Source organism: Molothrus aeneus, unplaced genomic scaffold (genome assembly GCF_037042795.1).
Source record: "Molothrus aeneus isolate 106 unplaced genomic scaffold, BPBGC_Maene_1.0 scaffold_493, whole genome shotgun sequence".
Taxonomy (NCBI): Eukaryota; Metazoa; Chordata; class Aves; order Passeriformes; family Icteridae; genus Molothrus; species Molothrus aeneus.
The window spans coordinates 1-26,352 of record NW_027099169.1 but is presented as its reverse complement, the minus strand read 5'-3'; the positions used below and the strand labels follow the sequence as shown (position 1 = coordinate 26,352).

General features: G+C 56.2%; 1 protein-coding gene and 1 long non-coding RNA gene across 3 annotated transcripts; one reads left to right on the top strand and one right to left on the bottom strand.

The window, feature by feature from the left end:
• The first annotated feature begins 11,804 nt into the window (after positions 1-11,804).
• On the top strand, positions 11,805-12,816 carry LOC136571017 (uncharacterized). The gene is made up of 3 exons (XR_010785596.1): positions 11,805-11,894; positions 12,126-12,273; positions 12,668-12,816. It is a non-coding gene; the product is annotated as an uncharacterized lncRNA (long non-coding RNA).
• A 151-nt stretch (positions 12,817-12,967) lies between these two features.
• TUFM (Tu translation elongation factor, mitochondrial) lies at positions 12,968-25,432 on the bottom strand. Of its 2 annotated transcripts, XR_010785597.1 has the most exons (12): positions 25,349-25,432; positions 25,046-25,080; positions 23,627-23,738; positions 21,655-21,821; positions 19,797-19,901; positions 18,265-18,429; positions 17,106-17,238; positions 15,761-15,865; positions 15,158-15,309; positions 14,262-14,381; positions 13,223-13,660; positions 12,968-13,145 (listed from the first exon to the last, which is right to left on the bottom strand). XR_010785597.1 is itself a non-coding variant. In XM_066571426.1 (11 exons), exons 1-11 carry the CDS (start codon positions 25,389-25,391, stop codon positions 13,487-13,489), a joined length of 1,311 nt encoding a protein of 436 aa, XP_066427523.1. In that variant the 5' UTR covers positions 25,392-25,432; the 3' UTR covers positions 12,968-13,486. The 2 variants fall into 2 exon arrangements, 1 of the variants encoding a protein (XP_066427523.1); XM_066571426.1 differs by having other exon boundaries at positions 12,968-13,660.
• Between the last annotated feature and the right edge of the window lie 920 nt (positions 25,433-26,352).

Here is a 26,352-nt window from a genome sequence, read left to right as displayed (position 1 = left end):
ACTCATTGGTCACTCATTGGTCACTCTGTGTCCCCAGGGCTCCCTGGCCCAGGTCCGTGTCCGCAGTGGTCACTCAGTGGTCACTCATTGGTCACTCTATGGTCAGTTGGTCACTCATTGTCAGTTCACTCATTGGTCACTCTGTGTCCCCAGGGCTCCCTGGCCCAGGTCCGTGTGCGCAGTGGTCACTCATTGGTCACTCATTGGTCACTCAGGGATGGTCAATGGTCACTCTATGGTCACTCTATGGTCAGTGGTCACTCATTGGTCACTCATTGGTCACTCTGTGTCCCCAGGGCTCCCTGGCCCAGGTCCGTGTCCGCAGTGGCCGAACCTTCGAGGGCATCTTCAGAACGCTGAGCGCCCAGGTCAGTGCTAACGAGCCTTAATTAACCCTAATTAGTGCCTAATTAGTGACTCATTAGTGACTCATTAATGACTAATTAACCTGCAATCACCCCTAACTAACCCCTCGTTAACTCTGCATTCCTCTCTAATTAACCTGCAATCACCCTAATTAACCCTCATTAGCCTGCAATCACCCCTAATTAACCCCTCGTTAACCTGCAATTACCCTTAATTAACCCCTCGTTAACTCTGCATTCCTCTCTCATTAACCTGCAATCACCCTTAATTACCCCCTCATTAACTCTGCATTCCCCCTCATTAACCTGCAATCACCCTAATTAACCCCCTCATTAACTCTGCATTCCCCCTCATTAACCTGCAATTGCCCTTAATTAATCTCTCACTGATCCGCAATTAACCCCTCATTAACCCGCAATCACTCCTAATTAACCCCTCATTGACCTGCAATTAACCCCTCATTGACTGATTAACAACTCATTACCCTGCAATTACCTTTAATTAGCTCCTCATTAACTTTGCATTGCTCTCTAATTAACCTGCAATCACCCTTAATTACCTCCTCATTAACATGCAATGTTCCCCCCCAATTTTCCCATTCCCCCATTTTTCTCATTTTTAACCTTTTTTCCCATTTGTAACCCTTTTTCCCATTTTTTCCCCTTCTTCCCCATTTTTCCTCTTTTTTCCCCATTTTTAACCCTTTTTCCCATTTCTAACCCTTTTTCCCCATTTTTAACCCTTATTCCCCATTTTCCCCCTTTTCCCCCATTTTTACCCTTTTCCCCCATTTTTACCCCTTTTTCCCATTTTTCCCCCATTTTTCCCATTTTTAACCCTTTTTCCCCATCTTTCCCCCATTTTTCTCCATTTTTCCCCATTTTTCACCCTTTTCCCCCTTTTTAAACACCTTTCCCCCATTTTCAATCCTTTTTCCTGTTTTTAATCCTTTTTCCCCATTTTCCCCCTTATTTCCCATTTTAACCCTTTTTTCCATTTTTCCCCCATTTTTCCCCATTTTTAACCTTTTCCCCCATTTTTAACCCTTTTCTCCCATTTTTAACTATTTTTTCTCATTTTTAACTCTTTTTTTCCCATTTTTAACCATTATTTCCCCATTTTCTCCCCTTTTCCCCCATTTTTAACCCATTTCCCCCCATTTTCCCCATTTTTTAACATTTTTCCCGTTTCTGCCGTTTCTGGCCCAGTTTGAGCTGGCCCTGGACGCCGTTCACCGCCGCCCCTCCCCCGCCCCGGGGCCGCCGCCCCTCCCCCGCCGCGAGGACCTCGTGGACACGATGGTGTTCAGGGCGCCGGACGTGGTGACCCTGACCCTGAGGGACATCAGCTTCACCAAAAACGGTGAAATTCTGGGTGAAAAACCGAGATTTTGGGAAAAAACCCGAAATTCCTGTGAAAAACCCCGAAATTCCTGTGAAAATCCCCGAAATTTGGGTCAAAATCCCCCAATTTGGGGCTGGAATCAGGGGCTGGGTGTTCAGGGCGCCGGACGTGGTGACCCTGACCCTGAGGGACATCAGCTTCACCAAAAACGGTGAAATTCTGGGGTGAAAAACCGAGATTTTGGGAAAAAAACCCGAAATTCCATCAGAAACCCCAATTTTGGGCTGAAATCGGGGTTTTGGGGCACTTTGGGCTGAAATCGGGGTTTTCAGGCACTTCCAGGGTTTTTGGGATGAATTCCAGGGATTTTGGGGCCGTTCCTGCTGAATTTTGGGATTTTTGGGGCATTTCCCTCAATTTTGGGGCGTTTTCCTCTGAATTTTGGGGATTTTGGGGCATTCCTGATTTTTCCCAAAATCCTCAGACTTCTCCTCAATTTTGGGGCATTTCCCTCAATTTTGGGCCTTTTCCTCTCAATTTTGGGTCATTTTCCCCTGAATTTTGGGGTGTTTTCCCCTGAATTTCAGGAATTTTGGGGCACTCCTCGTTTTTCCCAAAATCCCCGGATTTCTCCCCAAAATCTCAGCTGGGTGGGGGCACCTGGGGGGGGGGAGTTTGGGTCATTTCCCCTCAATTTTGGGGTGTTTTTTTGTTGAATTTTCCCCTGAATTTTGGGTCGTTTTTCACCGAATTTCGCAGATTTTGGGCCATCCCTGATTTTTCCCAAAATCCCCAGATTTCGCCCCAAAATCTCAGCCGGGTGGGGGCGCCTGGGGGGGGGAGTTTGGGTCATTTCCCCTCAATTTTGGGGCGGTTTTTTGGTTGAATTTCGTGAATTTTGGGTCATTTTTCACCGAATTTCGGGGCTTTTGGGCCGTCCCTGACTTTGCCCGAAATCCCCGGGTTTCTCCCCAATCCGCAGAGCAGCTGCCGGGCGGGGCCGCGCCGGGGCTGAACGGGGAGCGCCGGGAGAAGGTTCTGGAACGCCGCGACGGCGACGGCGACGGCGACGGGGACGAGCTGGACCCGGAGCTGGTAACGGCGGCGCGCCCAAAAACGGCCGAAATCAACCCCAAAATCACCCAAAATCGCCTCAAATTCACCCAAACCCGCCCCAAATGAACCCAAAACCGCCCCAAATTCACCCAAAATCGCCTCAAATGAACCCAAAAACGGCCCCCAAATGAACCCAAAACCGCCCCAAATGAACCCAAAACCGCCCCAAATGAACCCAAAATCACCCAAACCCGCCCCAAATGAACCCAAAACCGCCCCAAATGAACCCAAAATAGCCCAAAAATGAACCCAAAACCGCCCCAGATGAACCCAAAACCGCCCGAAATGAACCCAAAATTCACCCAAAACCGCCCGAAATGAACCCAAAACGGCCCCAAATGAACCCAAAACGGCCCCAAATGAACCCAAAACCACCCCAAATTCACCCAAAATCGCCCCAAATGAACCCAAAATCGCCCAAATTGAACCCAAACCAGCCCTGAAATAGCTCAAAATTAACCCAAACCAGCCCAAAATTGCCCAAATTTAACCCTGAGATGTTCCACTCCATTTTGCCCAAAATCCCCCGGTTTTCCCCCATTATTCCACTTTCCCCATTATCCCATATTCCATATTCCATTTTGCCCAAAATCCCCATTTTTCACCCCATTTTCCCGCAGTCCAATGGCTGGGACGCTGCCGCCCCGTTCGGTTCCATTATTCCCATTATTCCATTTTTTCCCAAAATCCCGTTATTTTCCCCCATTATTCCATTTTCCCCATTATCCCATTATTCCATTATTCCATTTTTGCCCAAAATCCCCGTTTTTTCCCCCATTTTCAGTCCAATGGCTGGGACGCTGCCGCCCCGTTCGGTCCCATTATTCCATTATTCCATTTTTGCCCAAAATCCCCGTTTTTTCCCCCATTATTTTCAGTCCAATGGCTGGGACGCTGCCGCCCCGTTCGGTCCCATTATTCCATTATTCCATTTTGCCAAAATCCCATTTTTTCACCCCATTTTCCGCAGTCCAATGGCTGGGACGCTGCCGCCCCGTTCGGTCCCATTATTCCCATTATTCCCATTATTCCATTTTGCCCAAAATCCCGTTTTTTCCCCCATTATTTTCAGTCCAATGGCTGGGACGCTGCCGCCCCGTTCGGTTCCATTATTCCATATTCCCATTTTGCCCAAAATCCCGTTTTTTCCCCCATTATTTTCAGTCCAACGGCTGGGACGCTGCCGCCCCGTTCGGTTCCATTATTCCATTATTCAATATTCCCATTTTTGCCCAAAATCCCCGTTTTTTCCCCCATTTTTCAGTCCAATGGCTGGGACGCTGCCGCCCCGTTCGGTTTCCGCCAGCGGCTCCTGGGCCCGGCCGCCTGCACGTGAGAATGGGGCAAATTCCGGGGGTTTTGGGCAAAACGGGAGCCGGGGGGGTTTGGGGCTTTTTGGGCTTTTTGGGGCTTTTTGGGGATTTTTTTCGGGGTTTTTTTGGGGGTTTTTGAGGTTTTTTTAGGGTTTTTTGGGGTTTTTTTGTGGTTTTTTTGGGCTTTTTTTGGGGGGGCTTTTTGGGGTTTTTTTTGTGATTTTTTCAGTGTTTTTCAGGTTTATTTCGGGTTTTTTGGGGTTTTTTTTGGGGTTTTTTTGGGGGGTTTTCAGGTTTTTTTTCAGGGTTTTTTTTTTATTTTTTCAGGGTTTTTTTGGTGTTTTTTCAGGGGTTTTTTTGGTTTTTTTTTTAGGTTTTTTTTTGAGGTTTTTTTGAGTTTTTTTGGGGTTTTTTTGGGTTTTTTTCGGGGTTTTGGGGTTTTTTTTTGTGATTTTTTTTATGATTTTTGGGGTGTTTTTGGGGTTTTTTGGGGGGATTTTTTTGGGGGGGTTTTTGGGGTTTTTTCAGTTTTTTTTCAGGTTTCTTGGGTTTTTCTTTTGGGGTTTTTTTTTTGGTGATTTTTCGGGGGGTTTTTTGGGGTGTTTTCTTGGGTTTTTGGGCTTTATTTTTGGGGGTTTTGGGGTGGTTTTTTGGGGTATTTTCTTGGGTTTTTGGGTGGTTTTTTGGGGTGTTTTCTTGGGTTTTTGGGCTTTTATTTTTGGGGGTTTTGGGGTGGATTTTTGGGGTGTTTTCTCGGGTTTTCGGGCTCTATTTTTGGGTGGTTTTTTTGGGTTTTTGGGCTCTATTTTTGGGGGTTTTGGGGTGGTTTTTTGGGGTGTTTTTCTGGGTTTTGGGGCTCTATTTTTCGGTGTTTTTGGGCTGTATTTTTGGGGTGTTTTTGGGGGTTTTGGGCTGTGTTTTTGGGGTGTTTTCTTGGGTTTTTGGGGTGGTTTTTTGGGGTGTTTCCTTGGGTTTTGGGGCTCTATTTTTGGGGTTTTGGGCTGTGTTTTTGGGTGTTTTCGGGCCGTTTTCTGTCGTTCCTGTGCCGGGGTTTTTGGGGCGCCCTTTGGCCGTTTCCCAGCGGATTTCCTCGGGGTTTTTTGGGCTGAATTCGCGGAATTTTGGGTTTTTCACCCTTTAGGGTGCCCCTGACCCGTGAGGACAGCGCGTCCTGGCGGCAGCGCCCGGCCCCGGAGATCGAGGCCCTGCCCGGGCATCGCCTGCGGGCGGCGCCGGAGGACGACGGGGCCGAGGGGGGGCGGAGCCTGCGCCAGGCCACGCCCCCCGCCGCGGACACGCCCCCTCCGCCGGCGGCAGCGGCCACGCCCGGCCCTGGCCACGCCCATCCGGGCTCGGGGCGGGACAGCCCAGGAGGGGGCGCCACGCACAGGTGGGAAAGGAGGGGAAATGGGGCAAAACTCACCCGAAATCAACCCAAAATCAACCCAAAAATCACCCGAAATCAACCCAAAATCAACCCAAAAATCATCCCAAAATTCACCAAAATCAACCCCAAAAATTCACCTGGAATTGACCCAAAATCAACCCAAAAATCACCCAAAATTCACCCAAAATCAACCCAAAAATTCACCGGGAACCGACCCAAAATCAACCTGAAATTCACTCAAAAAATCACTTGGAACTGACCCAAAATCAACCTGAAATTCACTCAAAAATTCACCTGTAATTGACCCAAAATCAACCTGAAATTCACCCGAAAATTCACCTGTAATTGACCCAAAATCAACCCAAAATTAACACTAAAAATTACCCAAAATTCACCCAAAATCAACCCAAAAATTCACCTGGAACCGACCCAAAATCAACCTGAAATTCACTCAAAATCAACCCAAAAATCACCCAAAATTCACCCAAAATCAACCCAAAATTAACACTAAAAATCACCCAAAATTGACCCAAAATCAACCCAAAAATTCACCCGGAACTGACGCAAAATCAACCTGAAATTCACCCAAAAATCAACTCAAAAATCATCCCAAAATTCACCCAAAAAGTCACCTGGGATTGACCCAAAATCAACCCAAAATTCACCCAAAACCAACCCAGAAATTCACCTGGAACTGACCCAAAATCAACCCCAAATTCACCCAAAATCAACCCAAAAATCATGCAAAATTCACCCAAAAATTCACCTGGAATTAACCCAAAATTCACCCAAAATCAACCCAAAAATTCACCCAAAATTCACCCAAAACCAACCCAGAAATTCACCTGGAACTGACCCAAAATCAACCTGAAATTCACCCAAAAAATTCACCTGTAATTGACCCAAAAACAACCCAAAAATTCACCCGGAACTGATGCAACATCAACCCGAAACTCACCCAAAATCAACCCAAAAATCATCCAAAATTCACCTGGAACTGACCCAAAATCAACCTGAAATTCACCCGAAAATTCACCTGTAATTGACCCAAAATCAACCCAAAATTAACACTAAAAATCACCCAAAATTCACCCAAAATCAACCCAAAAATTCACCTGGAACTGACGCAAAATCAACCCGAAATTCACCCAAAATCAACTCAAAAATCATCCCAAAATTCACCCAAAAATTCACCTGGAATTAACCCCAAAATCAACCCAAAATTCACCCAAAATTCACCCAAAACCAACCCAAAAATTCACCTGGAATTGACCCAAAATCAACCCAAAAATCACCCAAAATCAACCCAAAACCAACCCAAAAATTCACCCGGAACTGACGCAAAATCAACCCCAAATTCACCCAAAAATTCACCTGGAATTGACCCAAAATCAACCCAAAATTCACCCAAAATCAACCCGAAATTCACCTAAAATCAACCCAAAAATCATGCAAAATTCACCAAAAAATTCACCTGGAATTGACCCAAAATTCACCCAAAATCAACCCAAAAATTCACCCAAAATTCACCCAAAACCAACCCAGAAATTCACCTGGAGCTGACCCAAAATCAACCTGAAATTCACCCGAAAATTCACCTGTAATTGACCCAAAATCAACCCAGAATTAACACTAAAAATCACCCAAAATCAACCCAAAATCAACCCAAAATTCACCCGGAACTGACGCAAAATCAACCCGAAATTCACCCAAAATCAACTCAAAAATCATCCTAAATTTCACCCAAAAAGTCACATGGGATTGACCCAAAATCAACCCAAACTTCACCCAAAATTCACCCAAAACAACCCAAAAATTCACCTGAACTGACCCAAAATCAACCCCAAATTCACCCCAAAATTGACCCGAAATTTTCTCAAAATCCAACCCAAAACTCCGCCCAAAATTCACTTAAAAGTTCACCTGAATTTCACCAAAATTCACCCCAAAATTCCCCTGAATTCACCCCGAAATTCCCCGAAATTCACCCCAAAATTCCCCCCAAAATTCCCCCAAATTCCCCTCCCCCCCGGCTGACCTTTGCCCTCTCCCCTCCCCCCCAGGGAGAAGCCGCCGCCCCTCCCCCCGCAGAGGGGGCGGGGCCTGGGGGGGGCCCCGCGCTGCCCCCGGGGCGGGGGAGGGGCGGGGCCAAGGCCGGGGGGCGGGCCGCGTTGGCTCCGCCCCTTCCCACAGCGAGGCCGGGCTGGAGCAAGGTGAGGGGGGAGGGGCTAAAGGGGGAGGGGCTAAAGGGGGAGCGGCTAAAAGGGGGTGGGGATAAAAGACGGGGGAGGGGCGTAAATGGATGGGGAGGGGCTTGAGGGGTGGGGGAGGGGTTTAAAAGATGGGGGTGGGGCTTAAAGTGGGGAGAGGGGCTTAAGGAGGAAGGAGGTGGGGCTTGAATGGTGGGGGAGGGGCTCAGGGTTTAGGGGAGGGGCTTAAAGGAGTGGGGGAGGGGCTTAAAGGGGTGGGGGAGGGGCTTAAAGGGGTGGGGGAGGGGCTTAAGGGGTTGGGGGAATTTTTGTGGGAGGGGCCTGGGGTCGGGGGCGGAGCCTCCTGACCCCTCCCCCTCCCTTTGCCCCTCCCCCCCTTTCCAGGCCCCCCCCGGACGTCGCCCAAATCCCAGCGGCCCCTGCGAGGGGGGGGGAGGGGCCAGGGCGGGGCTGGGGGCGGGGCCGCCCCTCCCCCGCCCCTCCCCCCGCCAAGGCCGAGCCCTCCCCGCCGGGGTGGGGGGGGAGGGGCGGCCCCGGAGCCCCGCCCTCCCTTCCCCTCCCCCACCCAAGGAGGCTCCGCCCCCTCCCCCTCCCCCGTGCCCCTCCCCCACCCCCCCGGAGCTGCCTGAGACCCCCCGGAAAGGTGAGGGGGGAGGGGCAAAGGGGGAGGCCCCGCCCACCAGGACAAAAAAAGGGCGGGGTCAGGGGCGGGGCGTCTTTGCTGCCCCTCCCCCCATCCCCCCTCCTGCAGTGCTGACCCCGCCCCTCCCCCACAGGAGGCGGAGCCCGGAGCCGGGAGGAGCAGCGGGGGATGGCAAGGTGGGGGAGGGGCAAAGGAAAAGGAGGAGGAGCCAAAACAGGGGGGAGGGGCGAGAGGGGGAGGGGCCAAAGAACCGGGGGGGGGGAGGGAGGGGGAAAATCGGGGTGGGGGAGGGGCGGAATGGGGGTGGGGGGAGGGGCGGGGTTCGGGGGTTTTTGGGGGCGGTTTGGGTCGTTTTGGGTCGGTTTTGGTGATTTTCCGCTCTTTGGGGTTTTTGGGGTTGTTTCGGGCGGGGCTGATTGATTTTGTGGCTTTTGGGGTGATTTCGGGTCATTTTGGGTCATTTCGGGTCATTTTGGGTCATTTCGGGTCATTTTGGGCTATTTGGCAGTTTCGGGTCACTTTTGGCCGTTTTTGGTAATTTGGGGCAGTTCTGGATGATTTCGTTTAAATTGGATGAATTTGGGTCATTTTGGGGTCATTTCTGGCTCATTTTGGGGTCATCTTGGGGTCATTTTTTGGGTCATTATTTTGGGTCATTTTTGGGGTCAATTTTGGGTCATTCTGGGGTCACTTTTGGGTCATTTTTTGGGTCATTTTGGGGTCATTCTGGGGTCATCTTGGGGTCATTTTTTGGGTCATTTTTGGGTTCATTTCTGGCTCATTTTGGTTCATTTTCCCCCTCCCGTTTTTCCCCCATTTCCCCCCCATTTTCCCTCTCTCCCCTCCCCCTCCCCCAGGTCCCCCCGGAGCCGCCCCCGCCCCTCCCCCCGCCCCGCGCCCCTCCCCCCTCCCCCCCCGCGGGGGTGGGGGCGGGGCCGGGAGGGGGCGGGGCCAGCGCGACCCCCCCGGGGAGCCCCCCGGGGTGGGGGAGGGGAAGGAGGAGGCGCCGGTGTCGGAGTGAGTGGGGGAGGGGCCGGAAACGGGGGGGGGAGGGGCCGGGAAAGGGAGGGGGCGGAGCCACAGGGGATGGGGGGAGGGGCAGAATCCCAATTTTGGCCGTTTTGACCCCAAATTTTGGGGGCGTGGTTTCGTGGCGGGGGAGGGGCTAAGGGGGGGGAGTGCGGCCCCTCCCCCACCCCCACCCCCCCAGGGTCTGACCCCGCCCCCTCCCCTTTGTGCCCCTCCCCCCCCAGGCAGGTGAAGCGCTCGAGGCTGAACCCGAACGCGAAGGAATTCAGCCCTGGGCGGGGCCTGGTGAGAGGGGCGGGGCTAAAGGGAAAAGGGGCAGGGTCAAGGGTGGGGGAGGGGTTAATGGGGTGGGGGAGGGGCTGAGAAGGGGGAGGGGTTAAAGAGTGGGGGGAGGGGCTGAGAGATGAGGGAGGGGCTAAAAAGTGGAGGATCTGAGTGGGGGAGGGGACAAGGGGTGGGGGAGGAGCCTAAAGGAGGGGGAGGGGCCTAAAGGAGGGGGAGGGGCCGAGGAATGCGTTGGGCGTGGCTGGAGGGGGGAGGGGCGGGGTTAACTCATTGTGGGCGTGGCCACGGCGCTTCCAGACCCTTCTGACCCCGCCCCCTTTTCCCTCTCGCCCCTCCCCAGGCCAAGGCCCCGCCCAGCGCCGCCCCCTCCCCCACGCCCCGCCCCTCCCCCACGCTGGGGGTGCTGCCCGGAGGGGGAGGGGCAGCAGCAGCAGCGGCGGGGGGCGGGGCCGGGGGCGGGGCCGGGGCGGGGCTTTACCCGGCCCCTCCCCCCCACTACATCTCCTACATCCCCCAGCTCCACGTGGGCCCCGCCCCCGTCCAGGTGAGCGACGGGAAAGGGGGCGGGGCCGGGAATTGGGGGCGGGGCCGGGAATTGGGGGCGGGTCCTTGAATGGGGGCGTGGCCTGCTCTGATCCCGCCCCCTTTTCCAGCCCCCCCAGCTTTTCCCGTTCCCCGTTTCCGGCTCCGCTTCCGGAAAATTCCGCGGGGCCAAAGGTGAGCCCCGCCCCTCCCCCACCCCCCCCCAAGGGGTTGGGCTCTGTCCCAGCCCCGCCCCATCTCTGACTCCGCCCCCTTTTGTCCCCTCCCCCCTCCAGGCTCGCCCCTCCCCCCCCGGAGCGACGCCCACCCCGCCCCCGGCTCGGCCCCGCCCCCGCTGGTGGCCGCCCCTCCCCCCCCCTTCTCCTCCTTCATCTCCTTCGGGCCCCCCCAGGGCTTCGGGGCGGGGGGGGGAGGGGCCCCCCCGGGACCGCCCCCCCCGCTGGTGCCGCCCCTCCCCCACTACCAACAGGTGACCAATGGGAGAACGGGGGGAGGGGGGGAGGGGCTGGAAATGGGGGAGGGGGAGGGGCTAAAGGGTGGGGGAGGGGCTGAAAGTTGGGAGGAGGGGCTTAAAGTAATGTGGGGGTGGAGCTGAGGGTGCGGGAGGGGCCAATTTTTGGGTGGGGGAGGAGCAAGAAACTTTGGGGGAGGGGCCTGGGGTGGGGCTCTGAATATTTATGAGTGGAGGCGGGGCTCCGAATATTTATGAGGGTGGGGGCGGGGCTCTAAAGCCCTCAATGAGTGGGGGATGGGTCAGCCCCGCCCCCTGACCCCCTGACCCCGCCCCTTTTTGCCCCTCCCCCCAGCCCGTGTTCGCCCCGATGCTCCCGGGCAGCCCCAGGCTCCTGGCCCCGCCCCACCAGGGCCCCGCCCACCACCACCCCTCCCCCAACGCGCTGGTGGGCGGGGCCGCCCCCGCCCCGCCCCCGCCGGCAGCAGCGCCGCCCTTCGCCCCGCCCCCTCCGCCGGAGGCTCCGCCCCCTCCGCAGCCGCTCTACGGTGAGAGCCGCCCCTCCCCCACCCCGCCCCCATTTCCGGTTTATTCGGGGGGGGAGGGGGCGGGGCCTGGCCCCTCCCCCCCTGCCCTTTCTGGTTTCTGACCCCGCCCCTCCCCCACAGCCGCGGTGCACCCGCCCTTCCCCCCCCCCCAGCTCGGCCCCTCCCCCACCCCCGCGGGGGGGTCCAACCCCGCCCCCACGGCCTCACCTGGGCAGGTAAGGACCCAAACAATGGGGGGGGGGGAGGGGATGGGGGGGAGGGGCCAGGCCCCGCCCCCTCCCCCGCGCCTGACCCCGCCCCTCCCCTTCTCTGTTCCAGCACGGAGGAGGCCCCGCCCCCGCCCCTCCCCCCCCGCCCCGGGGCTGTTCCTGGGAGCCGCCCCCGCCCCTCCCCCACCCGCGGCCCCTCCCCCCCTACCCCCACCCCCCTCGGGAGGCTCCGCCCCCGCCCCTCCCCCCTCGGCCCCGCCCCCACCTTCGGGAGCCGCCCCTGCCCCTCCCCCACCCCCGCCCGGCACCACCCCCTCCCCCCAGGGCGGGTTCGGCCCCGCCCCTCCCCCGCCCCCGGCCCCGCCCCCGCCGCAGGGGGGAGGGGCCGCCCCTCCCCCACCCCCGGCCGTGTTTGCGCTGCATCACCATGGATACGGTCACGTGACCCAGGTGGGGGAGGGGAACAGGGGGGAGGGGAGAAAAATTTGGGGGAAAATTTGGGATTCTGGGGGTGGGGGAGGGGCTGGGAGTGGAGGGGGGAGAGGGGAGAGGGAATCAAAATTTGGGGAAAAAAAAGAAAATAGTGGAGAGGGGGAGGGGCCGGGCGGGGGAGGGGCTTTGGCTTCTCTCGGCTTTGGGGGGCGGGGCCTCGCTGACCCCTCCCCCTCCCCTCCCCCCCAGCCCCACGTGCCCGGCCCCGCCCATCCCCCCCCCCAGGTGATGCTGCTCCACGCCCCTCCCCCACCCCAGGCCCCGCCCCAGCCCGGGGGGGGCGCGGTGGGGGTGGGGCCGAGCCCCGCCCCCTTCGGCTTCATCGGCCACGCCCCAGGTGAGGATGGGGGCGGGGCCAAAGGGAGGAGGGGCTGGGGTGGGGGAGGGGCTGAGGCCCTGGGGGGCACCCTGGGGTCATTCTGGGGTCAGGGGTCATTCGAAGGTCAGGAGTCATTGAGAGGTTACTCTGGGGTCAGAGGTCGCTCCAGGGTCACCCTGGGGTCACTGAGGGGTCATTTTGGGTCACTCAGGGTCAGTGTGGGGTCATTCAGAGGTCATGGGCCACTCAGGGTCAGGGGTCACTCATGGTCACCCCGGGGTTATTCAGGGCTCAGAGGTCACTCAGGGGTCACTCAGGGGTCAGAGGTCACTCAGAGGTCATTCAGGGGTCAGAGGTCACCCCCCCATCCCCCCCCCCCGTGCTGACCCCTCCCCCTCTGCCCCTCCCCCAGTTCAGTCCCAGCAGCTCCAGTTCCACCCCCCCGGGAACTGACCCAGGACACAGGAGGGGGAGGGGCGGCCCCGGGAGGGGGAGGGGCGGCCCCGGGAGGGGGAGGGGCCTCTCACCCCTCCCCCACCCCCCCTTGGAGCCCCCCCCAGCTGGCCCCGCCCCTCCCCCACCCCCTTTTTGTATTAATTTATAGTGGGGGGAGGGGCCGGGAGGGGGTGGGGGGAATTTGGGGCAGAAAAAGGGAAAAAAACCCGAAATTAGAAAAAAAAAAAAAAAAAAAAAGAATAAAAACGAAAAAAAGCAACGGAGGTGGAGCCTTTATTGGGGGAGGGGCGGCCGCGTGGCCACGCCCACCCCAAACCGTGATTGACACACACATACCCCTCCCCCCCATGGCAGGTGGGGGGGAGGGGAAGTTCCCACACCCCTCCCCCTCTTTTAATTGGGTGGGGGAGGGGCGGCTGCTCCCCATCCCCCCCCTCCCCCCCAAGAATGGGGGAGGGGCCAAACCCCGAGAATGGGGGTGGGGTTTGACCCCTGTGGGGGGAGGGGTCACCTCCCATGGGTGGGGGAGGGGCTCACCCCCAGCTCAGCTCCTTGTCCCCCTCCCCCCATTGGCAGCGCCTGGGCCGCAGGGGGCGGGGTCAGCGCTGCGGGGGGCGGGGTCACCCCCCATGGGTGGGGGGCGTGGCCAGCGCCGCGGGGGGCGGGGTCAGCCCCAGCTGAGCTCCTTGTCCGCCTCGGTCATGGGCAGCACCTTGGCCGGGGGGGGGGGCGGGGTCAGCGCTGAGGGGGCGTGGCCAGCGCCGCGGGGGCGGGGTCAGCCCCAGCTGAGCTCCTTGTCCGCCTCGGTCATGGGCAGCACCTTGGCCACCACCCCGGTGCCGATGGTGCGGGCGCCGTCCCTGAGCGTGAAGCGCTGGCCCTGCTCCAGCACCATCGGCTGCCGCAGCAGCAGCGTCAGCGCCGCGTCCTCGCCCGGCATCACCAGATCCTGTGGGGCAGAGAAACGTGTGGGGTGAGACCCATGGGTGCCATAAACCCCCATCACCAGATCCTGTGGGGCAGAAACGTGTGGGGTGAGACCCACGGGTGCCATAAACCCCCATCACCAGATCCTGTGGGGCACAGAAATGCGTGGGGTGAGACCCACAGACCCCACAGATCCCCATCACCAGATACTGTGGGGCACAGAATGTGTGGGGTGAGACCCATGGGTGCCATAAACCCCCATCACCAGATCCTGTGGGGCACAGAAACGTGTGGGGTGAGACCCACAGATCCCACAGATCCCCCCTCCCTGCCCCACAGCCGCGTCCTTGCTCGGCATCAGCAGCTCCTGGAGGGGAACAAGTGTGGGGAGTCAGACCCACAGATCCCATGGATCACCTGGGATCAGCCCCACAGACCCCTCAGCCCCATAGATCCCCCCATAGATCTGTCCCCACCTGGAGCAGGACCCTGCAGGCGATGTGTGGGATGAGACCCCCAGACTGCCCCCAGCCCCACAGATCCCCCCCAGCCCCACAGATCCCCCCCAGCCCCACAGATCCCCCAGCCCCACAGATCCCCCAGCCCCACAGACGTGTCCCCACCTTGCCGGGGGGCAGCAGGACCCTGCAGGCGATGTCCCAGGTGTGCGAGAACATCACGGGCGCGTAGTGGGACACGAAGGGTTTGTGGCGCCCGCCCTCCTGCGGGGACAGCACGTACACCTGGGGGGGCACGGGGAGGAAAGAGTTAACGCACGGCCCGTGGGTCTGCCCCACATGCTGAGCCCCAAACCCTGTCCCACATAACCCAAACCCTGCCCCACATCCTGAGCCCCACATAACCCAAACCCTGCCCCACATAATAACCCAAACCCTGCCCCACATAATAACCCAAACCCTGCCCCACATAACCCAAACCCTGCCCCACATCCTGAGCCCCAAATAACCCAAACCCTGCCCCACATAACCCAAACCCTGCCCCACATCCTGAGCCCCAAACCCTGCCCTAAATAACCCAAATCCTGCCCCACATGCTGAGCCCCACATAACCCAAACCCTGCCCCACATGCTGAGCCCCAAACCCTGCCCCACATGCTGAGCCCCAAACCCTGCCCCAAATAACCCAAACCCTGCCCCATGGACACAAACCCTGCCCCAAATAACCCAAACCCTGCCTCAAAACTTGTCCTAAATCCTACCCCAAATCCTGCCCCAAACTTGCCCCAAAAAACCCAAATCCTGCCCTAAAACCTGTCATGAATCCTGCCCCATAACCCCAAATCCTGCCCCACAACCCCAAATCCCGCTCCACAGCCCCAGCCCCACAACCCCATAACCCCTGCCCCACAACCCCAAATCCTGCCCCATAACCCCACAACCCCAAATCCCACCCCACAGCCCCACAGCCCCACAGCCCCATAACCCCGGCCCCACAGCCCCACAGCCCCATAACCCCACAGCCCCAGCCCCACAGCCCCACAGCCCCACGGGTGCCCCACCTGCGCCTCCACCTTCTGCTGCGGCTGCAGCGTCCCCGGCTGGGCCGCGACCATTCCCCGGCGCACGTCCTCGCGCCGCAGCCCCCGCAGCAGCGCCCCCAGGTTGTCCCCGGCCTCGGCCACCTCCAGGCTCTTGTGGAACATCTCGATCCCTGAAAACGCGAGAATTGTGGGATTTGTGGGGTGAAATGTGGGGTTTGTGGGGTTCTGTGGGGTTAAATCTGGGCTCTATGGGGCAGCAGCGCCCCCAGGCTCTTATGGAACGTCTCAATCCCCTAAAACTGTGAAATTTATAAAATCTATGGGGTTAAATGTGGGGTTAAATGTGGGGTTTGTGGGGTTCTATGGGGTTAAATGTGGGATCTGTGGGGTCTGTGGGGCTGGGTGTGGGGCTGGGTTTGGGATCTATGGGGCAGCGGCGCCCCCAGGTTGTCCCTGGCCACCTCCAGGCTCTTGTGGAACACCTCAATCCCTAAAACTGTGAGATTTGTAAAATTTATGCGGTTCTATGGGGTTAAATGTGGGATTTGTGGGGTCAGGGGTCGCTCAGGGGTCACTCAGGGGTCACTCAGGGGTCACAGGTCGGGGTCAGGGGTCACTCACCGGTCACCACGGATCTCAGCTGGCGGCCGTAGCCCAGCAGCTCCAGCTCATCGCCCTTGCGGAGCCGCCCCCGCTCCAGCGTGCCCGTGACCACCGTGCCACGCCCTGGACAGGTGAGAGACAGGTGAGAGACAGGTGAGACACAGGTGTGACACAGGTAAGGGACAGTGCCCCGCTCCAGCGTGCCCGTGACCACCGTGCCACGCCCTGAACACAGGTGAGAGACAGGTGAGAGACAGGTGAGACATGGACAGGTATGGGACAGGTGAGAGACAGGTGAGACACAGACAGGTATGGGACAGGTAAGGGACAGTGCCCCTGCCCGTGACCACCGTGCCACGCCCTGGACACAGGTGAGAGACAGGTGAGACATGGACAGGTATGGGACAGGTATGGGACAGTGCCCCGTGCCCGTGACCACCGTGCCACGCCCTAAACACAGGTGAGAGACAGGTGAGACACAGGTATGGGACAGGTAAGGGACAGGTGAGATACAGGTGAGACACAGACAGGTATGGGACGGGTGAGACACAGACAGGTATGGGACAGGTAAGGGACAGGTGAGCACCGTGCCACGCCCTGCACAGGTGAGAGACAGGTGTTACAGATGCTGTATCAATGCTGTACAGGTGCTGTACAGGTGTGCCACAGGTGTCTCAGGTGTGTCTCAGGTGTATCACAGGTAAATTACAGGTGTGTCTCAGGTGTGTCACAGGTGTGTCACAGGTGTCTCAGGTGTGTCTCAGGTGTGTCTCAGGTGTGTCTCACCTGGTATGGAGTGCATGGCCAGGCACAGGTGTGACACAGGTGTGATGCATGTTACATTAACGGTATAAAGGAGCTGTAAACGTGCTGTACAGGTGTGTCACAGGTGCTGTACAGGTGTGTTACAGGTATCTCAGGTGTGTCACAGGTAAATGACAGGTGTGTCTCACCTGGAATGGAGTGCACGGCCAGGCACAGGTGTGACAGGTGCTGTACAGGTGTGTCAGAGATGCCGTACAGGTGTGTCACAGGTGTCTCAGGTGTGTCTCAGGTGTGTTACAGGTAAGTTTACCTGGAATGGAGTGCACGGCCTCGATGGGCATCAGGCAGGGCCAGGCACAGGTGTGACAGGTGCTGTACAGGTGTGTCAGAGATGCTGTACAGGTGTGTCACAGGTGTCTCAGGTGTGTCTCAGGTGTGTTACAGGTAAGTTTACCTGGAATGGAGTGCACAGCCTCGATGGGCATCAGGCAGGGCCAGGCACAGGAGTGATGGGTGCTGTACAGGTGTGTCAGAGATGCTGTACAGGTGTGTCACAGGTGTCTCAGGTGTGTCTCAGGTGTGTTACAGGTAAGTTTACCTGGTATCGAGTGCACGGCCTCGATGGGCATCAGGCAGGGCCGCTCCAGGTCCCGCGGGGGTTGGGGGATGTGCGAGTCCACGGCCTCGAGGAGACGCAGAACGGAGCGGAGCCCCAGCTCGGGGTCACGGTCCTGACAGGTGAGACACAGGTGAGACAGGTGAGAGACAGGTGAGACAAGTGAGAGACAGGTAAGGGACAGAGCGGAGCCCCAGCTCGGGGTCACGGTCCTGACAGGTGAGACATGGACAGGTGAGAGACAGGTGAGACAGGACAGGTGAGAGACAGGTGAGACACAGGTGTGACACAGGTGAGACATGGACAGGTTAGACACAGGTGAGACAGGTGAGATATGGACAGAGCGGAGCCCCAGCTCGGGGTCACGGTCCTGACAGGTGAGGGACAGGTGAGACAGGACAGGTGAGACACAGGTGAGACACAGGTAAGGGACAGAACGGAGCGGAGCCCCAGCTCGGGGTCACGGTCCTGACAGGTGAGGGACAGGTGAGAGACAGGTGAGACACAGGTGAGACACAGGTGAGGGACAGGTGAGACACAGGTGAGACATGGACAGGTGAGAGACAGGTGAGACAGGTGAGAGACAGGTAAGGGACAGAGCGGAGCCCCAGCTCGGGGTCACGGTCCTGACAGGTGAGATATGGACAGGTGAGGGACAGGTGAGACACAGGTGAGGGACAAACAAGTGACATACAGGTGACATACAGGTGTGAAAGGTGAGACACAGGTGAGACACAGGTGAGGGACACACAGGTAACACACTGGATTGGTGAACTGATCGCTATCGATCACCATTGATCAGTTATCGATCCCTGGCTGTTCCCATTGGTTCCCATTGGTTCCCATTGGTGCCCAGGTGTGCCCAGGTGTACCTGCAGCGCGCACAGCGCTGACCCCGCCACCACGGGCGTTTGATGGATCAATCACCATTGATCACTATTGATCAGTTATCGATCCCAGGTGTGCCCAGGTGTGCCCAGGTGTGCCCAGGTGTACCTGCAGCGCGCACAGCGCTGACCCTGCCACCACGGGCGTTTGATGGATCAATCACCAATGATCAGTTATTGATCACCACTGATCAGTTATCGATCCCAGGTGTGCCCAGGTGTGCCCAGGTGTGCCCAGGTGTGCCCAGGTGTACCTGCAGCGCGCACAGCGCTGACCCCGCCACCACGGGCGTTTTCTCGCCGTCGAAGCCGAACTCGCTCAGCAGCTCCCGCACCTCCAGCTCCACCAGCGGCAGCAGCTCCGGGTCCGGCACCGCGTCCGCCTTGTTCAGGTAAACCACGACGTGCCGCACGCCCACCTGGGACAGGTGAGACAGGTGAGACACCTGGGACACACCCCTGAGCCCCAAACCCGAACCCCGCCTTGTTCAGGTAAACCACGACGTGGGGCACGCCCACCTGGGACAGGTGAGACACAGGTGAGGGTCAGGGACACAGGTGAGACAGAGAGGAGAGACAGGGAGACAGAGGTGTCTCACCTGTCACACACCTGTGTCACACACACCTGTCACTCACACACCTGGCCCCGCCCACTCTCACCTGTCTGGCCAATAGCAGGTGCTCCCTGGTCTGGGGCACTCACACCTGTCAGTCACACACCTGGCCCCGCCCCGTTTACCTGTCTGGCCAATAGCAGGTGCTCCCTGGTCTGGGGCATTTGCTGTGTCACTCACCTGTCAGTCACTGACCTGGCCCCGCCCACTCTCACCTGTCTGGCCAATAGCAGGTGCTCCCTGGTCTGTGTCACTCACACCTGTCAGTCACTGACCTGGCCCCGCCCCTCTCACCTGTCTGGCCAATAGCAGGTGCTCCCTGGTCTGTGTCACTCACACCTGTCACTCACTCACCTGGCCCCGCCCCTCTCACCTGTCTGGCCAATAGCAGGTGCTCCCTGGTCTGTGTCACTCACACCTGTCACTCACACACCTGGCCCCGCCCCTCTCACCTGTCTGGCCAATAGCAGGTGCTCCCTGGTCTGTGTCACTCACACCTGTCAGTCACTGACCTGGCCCCGCCCCTCTCACCTGTCTGGCCAATAGCAGGTGCTCCCTGGTCTGGGGCATTTGCTGTGTCACTCACCTGTCAGTCACACACTGGCCCCGCCCCTCTCACCTGTCTGGCCAATAGCAGGTGCTCCCTGGTCTGTGTCACTCACACCTGTCAGTCACTGACCTGGCCCCGCCCCTCTCACCTGTCTGGCCAATAGCAGGTGCTCCCTGGTCTGTGTCACTCACACCTGTCAGTCACTGACCTGGCCCCGCCCCTCTCACCTGTCTGGCCAATAGCAGGTGCTCCCTAGTCTGTGTCACTCACACCTGTCAGTCACTGACCTGGCCCCGCCCCTCTCACCTGTCTGGCCAATAGCAGGTGCTCCCTGGTCTGGGGCACACACACCTGTCAGTCACTGACCTGGCCCCGCCCCTCTCACCTGTCTGGCCAATAGCAGGTGCTCCCTGGTCTGTGTCACTCACACCTGTCAGTCACTCACCTGGCCCCGCCCCTCTCACCTGTCTGGCCAATAGCAGGTGCTCCCTAGTCTGTGTCACTCACACCTGTCAGTCACTCACCTGGCCCCGCCCCTCTCACCTGTCTGGCCAATAGCAGGTGCTCCCTGGTCTGTGTCACTCACACCTGTCAGTCACTGACCTGGCCCCGCCCCTCTCACCTGTCTGGCCAATAGCAGGTGCTCCCTGGTCTGGGGCATTTGCCCGTCGGTCGCGGCCACCACGAGGATGACGCCGTCCAGGGGGGCGGTGCCCGTGATCATGTTCTGGGGACAGAAACGGCAAATTCGGGCAAATTCCGGAAAAGCATTCGCGGGGATCTCGGGGGGGGAATTTGGGGATTTTTTTGGGGATTTTGGGGATTTTTTGGGGGATTTTGGGGATTTTTTGGGGAATTTTTGGGGAATTTTGGGGGATTTTTTGGGGGGAATTCTGGGGGAATTTTGAGGATTTTTTGGGAATTTTGGGGGATTTTTTTGGGGGGAATTTTGAGAATTTTTTGGGGAATTTTGGGGGATTTTTTTTGGGGAATTTTGAGGGATTTTTTGGGGGAATTTTGAGGGTTTTTTGGGGAATTTTGGGGAATTTTTTTTGGAAATTTTGGGGGATTTTTTCGGATATTTTGAGGATTTTTTGGGGAATTTTGGGGGATTTTTTGGGGGGGAATTTTGGGGAATTTTTTTTGGGAATTTTGGGGGATTTTTTTTTTGGAATTTTGAGGGATTTTTTGGGGAATTTTGGGGGAATTTTGGGGGATTTTTTGGGGGGAATTTTGAGGGATTTTTTTGGGGAATTTTGGGGGATTTTTTGGGGGGAATTTTGGGGGATTTTTTGGGGGGAATTTTGGGGAAATTTTTGGGGATTTTTTTTGGGGAATTTTGAGGGATTTTTGAGGAATTTTGAGGATTTTTTAGGATTTTTTGGGGGGAATTTTGGGGGGAATTTGAGGGATTTTTGAGGGATTTTTTTGGGTGGGAATTTTGAGGGAGTTTTGGGGAATTTTTGAGAATTTTTGGGGGATTTTGGGTGGCAATTCGGGGAATTTAAAGGGGAATTTTGGGGGTTCCTTGAGGAATCTGGAGGATTTCAGGGGGAGGGATTTTTTGGGGGATTTTTGGGGCCTTGAGGGGGGGATTTTGGGCTACCCAAAACAGAATTTTTTGAGGATTTTTTTTTGTGATTTTTGGGGTACCCAAGCTGGGATTTTTGTGAGATTTTTTGGGGGAATTTTTGGGGTCCCCCAAGCGGAATTTTTTTGGAGACTTTTTGGGGATTTTCGGGGTATCCAGGGCGGGAATTTTGGGGAAATTCGGGGAATTTTCGGCGCCCAACCCCGGCGCTCCCCCTGCAGTTCCCGCCGCCGCCACCGGGTGGCGCCACCACCACCCAAATTCGTTTTCCCACGAGGGTTTTTTTTGCCCAAAACTCCAATTTTTGGCCCCAAAACCTCGCGATTTTTTGGGGTGCCCTCACCTTGACGTAATCTGTGTGCCCCGGGCAGCCTGTGTGGGCCTAGTGCCGTTTTGGGGTGCTTTACTCCCTGATTTTTACCCAAAACTCCAATTTATTCCCAAAAAACTGTGTTTTTTCCCAAAAATCGTGGTTTTTTTCCAAAAATTCGGGGTTTTTTCCCCGAAATTTTTTGGGGTACCCTCACCTTGACATCATCGGCGTGCCCGGGGCAGCCTGTGTGAGCACAGAGCCCTTTTGGGGTGCTGTATTCCCCATTTTTTACCCAACCCCCGTTTTTCCCAAAAACTCAGGGTTTTTCCCCAGAAATCAGATTTTTTTCCCCCTAAAACTCGGGTATTTTTTTCCCCCAGAATTCAGGGTAATTCTGGGCGAAATTGAGGAATTTTTGGGGACAACCTGAGGCATTTCCGGCGCTCCCCCTGCAGTTCCCGCCGCCGCCACCGGGTGGCGCCACCACCACCCAAAATTCGTTTTCCCACGGGTTTTTTTTTGCCCAAAACTCCAATTTTTGGCCCCAAAAGGCCGGGATTTTTTGGGGTGCCTCACCTTGACGTAGTCGGCGTGCCCGGGGCAGTCGGTGTGGGCGTAGTGCCGGTTCGGGGTGCTGTACTCCACGTGGGCAGCGTTGATGGTGATGCCCCGCGCCTTCTCCTCGGGGGCGCTGTCGATCTCCTCGTAGGGGCGGAACTGGGCCCCGCCCCCCGCTGACAGCACTGAGGGGGGGACCCCAAAATTCGTCAATGGCGCCCCCAAAACGTGACTGATCCCCCAGGAACAGCGTTGAGATCTACGGACCCCAAAACCCCCGAAATTCACCCCAAAACGCCGGCTCAGATCCAGCCCCCGCTGGTGACGCTGAGGGGGGGACCCCAAAATCGTTAATGGGACCCCCAAAACGTCACTGATTCCCCCCAGATCAGCACTGACCCGCGCTGAACCCAAAAACCCCGAAATTCGCCCCAAAATTCACCCGTGAAACCCCTGGAATTCACAACCCAAAAATCCCGAAATTTACCGCAGAATTCACAACCCAAAAATCCCGAAATTCGCCCCAAAATTCACCCATAAAACCCCTGGAAGTCACAACCCAAAAATCCCGAAATTTACCCCAAAATTCACCCATGAAACCCCTGGAATTCACAACCCAAAAATCCCGAAATTTACCCCAAAATTCACCCATAAAACCCCTGGAATTCACAACCCAAAAATCCCGAAATTCGCCCGTGAAACCCCTGGAATTCACAACCCAAAAATCCCGAAATTTACCCCGAAATTCGCCCGTGAAACCCCTGGAATTCACCCCCAAAGTCAGCCCCGAAACCCTCAGAATTCATCTCTAAATTTACCCCAAAATTTAACACAAAATCCCCAGAATTCACCCCAAAAAACCTCCAAGACTCTCCCCAAAAATCCCCCCCAAAACCCCCAAATTTGGCCAAAAAGAACCCCCGGAATTTATCCAAACCCCCCCCCCCCCAAACCCTCCAAATTCACCCCAAATTTCACCCCAAAACCCCCGGAATTCATCCCCAAAACTCACCCCAAAAGCCTCAGAATTCACCCCAAAATTCACCCCCCAAAAGCCTCAAAATTTTCCCCCCAAAATCCCCAGAATTCATCCCCAAAATTCACCCCAAAAACTCCAAAATTCACCCCAAAAATCCCGGAATCCACCCCAAAATCCCCGGAATCCACCCCAAAATCCCCAAAATCCCCGGAATTCACCCCAAAATCCCCGGAATCCACTGCAAAATAACCTTCTCTCTGTTTTTCCCCCCATTTATTTCTGGCCTCTCTTTCACTTTTTTTACCCCAACTTTTCCCCATTTTTTTCCATTTTTACCCCATTTTTCTCCATTTTTCCCCATTTTTGGCTATTTCCATCCTGGTTTTTCCCATTTTTCTCTATTTTAACCCAATTTTTACCTCATTTTTACCCATTCTGGGCCATTTTTGCAGGTTTTTCCCATTTTTCGCAGTTTTCACCCCATTTTCTTTCTCATCTTTGTTTATTGCTGCAATTTTGTTTTCCCCTGCTCCACGTGGGGTTTCTCCCATTTTTTCCCATTTCTGGCTGCTTTAACCCCGTTTTTTCCCATTTTAACCCCGTTTTTTCCCATTTTAGCCCCGTTTTTTGCAGTTTTTTCCCGTTTTTTGCTGGTTTCACCCCATTTTGGATTTACCTTTGTTTATTGCTGCAGTCGTTGCTGTTTTCCCATGCTCCACGTGGGGTTTCTCCCATTTTTCCCATTTCTGGCTGCTTTAACCCCGTTTTTTCCCATTTTAGCCCCGTTTTTTCCCATTTTAGCCCCGTTTTTCCCACTTTAGCCCCGTTTTTTGCAGTCTTTTCCCGTTTTTTGCTGGTTTCCCCCTGCTCCACGTGCCCCACGGTGCCCACCCCATCCAGGTGGGGTTTTTCCCATTTTTTGCCCGTTTTTGCCCCTTTTTTTTGCCGCTTTTGCCGGTTTTGCCCATTTTTTCCCGATTTCTCCGTTTTTCGCCCCAATCCCAGCCCCACCTTTGGTGATGGCCGCCGTCAGCGTCGTCTTCCCGTGGTCCACGTGCCCGATGGTGCCCACGTTCAGGTGGGGTTTGTCCCTCACGAAGGCGACCTTGGCCTTTGGGGGGGCCTGGGGACCCAAAACCGCCGGAATTAAACCCAAAAAACAAACCGGCAGAAAAACCCCAAAATCCCCCCCAAAAAACAGGGAAAAAAAAGGCCAAAAAACCCTGAAATTCCCCCCAAAAAAACCCAAATTGGGGAGGGGGCAGGGGACACAAAACCACCAGAAATAACCCAAAAAAACCCCAAAATCCCCGCCAAAAAAAACACGGAAAAAAAGGCCAAAAAACCCTGAAATTCCCCCCAAAAAAACCCAAACTGGGGAGGGGGCAGGGGACACAAAACCACCGAAAATAAACCAAAAAAACCCCCCGAAAAAAAACCCCAAAATCACCCCCAAAAAACCCCAAAATCCCCCCCCAAAAAACCGGGAAAAAATGCCAAAAAAAATCCCTGAAATTCCCCCCAAAAAAAATCCCAAAAATACCCCAAAAAAACCCACCAAAACCCCCAAAATTTGGGATGGGTCAGGGGACACAAAACCATCGAAAATAACCCAAAAAAGTCCTACAAAAAAAACCCCAAAATCCCCCCCAAAAAACCCCAAAATCTCTCCCCCCCCAAAAAAAAAAAAACACGAAAAAAATCCCTAAATCGCCTAAATCTCACAAAATAAAAAACCCAAAAACACCCCAAAAAATCCCCACAAACCCCCCCAAAATGGCCCCAAAATAAGATCCCAAAAATACCCCAAAAACCTCTCTGAAATCTCCCCTGCAAAAACTCCAAAATAACCCCCAAGGAATTCCCAAATTCGCCCCCAAAAAATGCCCCAAATCCCCCTAAAATAAACCCCCAAAATCCCAACAATCCCCCAATAGAACAACCTCCAAAAACTCCCGAATTCCCCCCAAAATAAACCTCAAATAACGCCCCAAATTCGCCCCCAGTGAAACCCAAAATTCCTCTGAAATAATCCTCCAAAAAAAAAAAACAAAACAAACCCAAAATCCTCCCAAAAACCCCAGAAATTCCCTTGGGAAACAAAACCCAAATACCCCCAGAAATCCCCCCAAAAAGTCTCCGAAATCCGCCAAAAAAAAATCCCCAAATAAACCCCAAAATCAACACCAAAAAAAACCCCGAAATCGCCCCAAAATAAACCCCCCAAAAACCACAAAATTCCCTCCAAAAAATCCGCAAAAACCCCCCAGAAAAATCCGCGGGCGGGAAACGCAAAACCGACCCCAAAACTGGGAAAAATGGATCCAAAAAAAATCAAATTCCCTCAAAATCCCCCAAACTGCCTCAAAATCCCCCAAATTCTCCAAAGTTCCCCGAATCCCCCCAAATCTCCCTCCAAGCCCCGCTCACCGTGCTCAGGACCCGGAGCCCTCGGCCGCGAACACCTGGAGCGAGGGGGGGATGAAATAAAAATGAGAATTTTGGGGCGATTTTCGGGCATTTTCAGCAATTCCGGGCCCGTTTTGGGGTCAATTCCGGCGATTTTGGGGCTCCCCGAGGTGACCCCTCCGGCCCCGCTCCCCCTTTGACCTTCAGGCCCCGCATTCCCCTCCCCCCCCACACCTCCCCCAGCCCCTCCCCGCCCCCCAGCCCGCTCGGATTTCCCCCCAAAAGCCCCAAAATCCGCGAAATTCGCCCCAAATTGCGCCGCACCCGCGATGGCCCCGCGCAGCAGCAGCGCCGCGCCCGCCGCCATCTTGCCCCGCCGCGCCGGAAGTGCCCCTGAGGCGGCTTCCGGCTCCGCCTCCCGCCGCTTTCCCGCGCACCGCTCCGGCCGCCCCGGAGGACTCAACTCGGTGGTTTTGGAGGACTCTGGGTTATGGGGAGCTCCCGGGAGCCCCAAAATCGCCGCGAATCGCCCCAAAATGACCCTCCCGCCCCAGCAGGGCATTCCGAGGATTTCTCTTCCTCCGCAAACCCCCAAAGTGCCCCCAATTCCCCCAAAGAGGCCCCCAATGCTGCCCCTCCCCCCGCTTTTCTCAGTTCCTCCTGACCCAGGAACCCGCCCCTCCCCCACCCGCCCCCAAAATAAATAAAATTTTCTTAAAAACAGTCCAAAATCACCAAAATTCATCCCGTAAAACCCCTCCACCCCAAAATCCCCCAAAAATAATAATAATTAAAAAAAAAACCAAAACAATACCCCAAAATCCTCAAAATCCCACCAAAAATCCCTCAAAATTTACCAAAATTTCCCCCAAACCCCCCCCCCCCAAATTTTCCCCCAAAATCCCCTCAAAATCTCCCCAAAATTTCCCGAAATCCCCCCCCAAAATTTCCCTAAATTTCCCTAAATCCCCCCAAAGCCCATTTAGGGGGGTGGGGGGAGGGGCGGATTTTTTTGGGGGGGGGTTTTTGGGGGGGGGGGGGAGGGGGAGGGGCGGCCGTCACGCTCCGGGGGGTCCCGGCGGAGGTGACGTCACTCCCCCCCCCGGGGCGGCGGTGACGTCACCGCGATGTTGGCGCTGTGGGGGGTCCTGGCGGCGCTGGCGGCGGTGGGGGAGGGGCGGGGTGGGGGAGGGGCCCCTCCCGCGACCCCCGCGCGGGAAAACGGCAGCGAATGGGGGGGGGGAGGGGCGGCGCAGCCCTCCCCCCGCTGGGAGGTGAGGGGGGCGATTTTGGGGCGAAAATTCGGGAATTTTGGGGTTTTTTTTGGG

Excerpts from the sequence above, each read along its gene's own strand:
- TUFM (XM_066571426.1), bottom strand. The coding sequence starts at position 25,391 with ATGGCGGCGGGCGCGGCGCTGCTGCTGCGCGGGGCCATCGCGG. Across the intron at positions 23,739-25,045 it reads GGCTCCGGGTCCTGAGCACG|GCCCCCCCAAAGGCCAAGGT; the intron begins GTGAGCGGGGCT and ends TTGGGTCCCCAG. Across the intron at positions 15,866-17,105 it reads GGCCGTGCACTCGATACCAG|GGCGTGGCACGGTGGTCACG; the intron begins GTAAACTTACCT and ends TCACCTGTCCAG.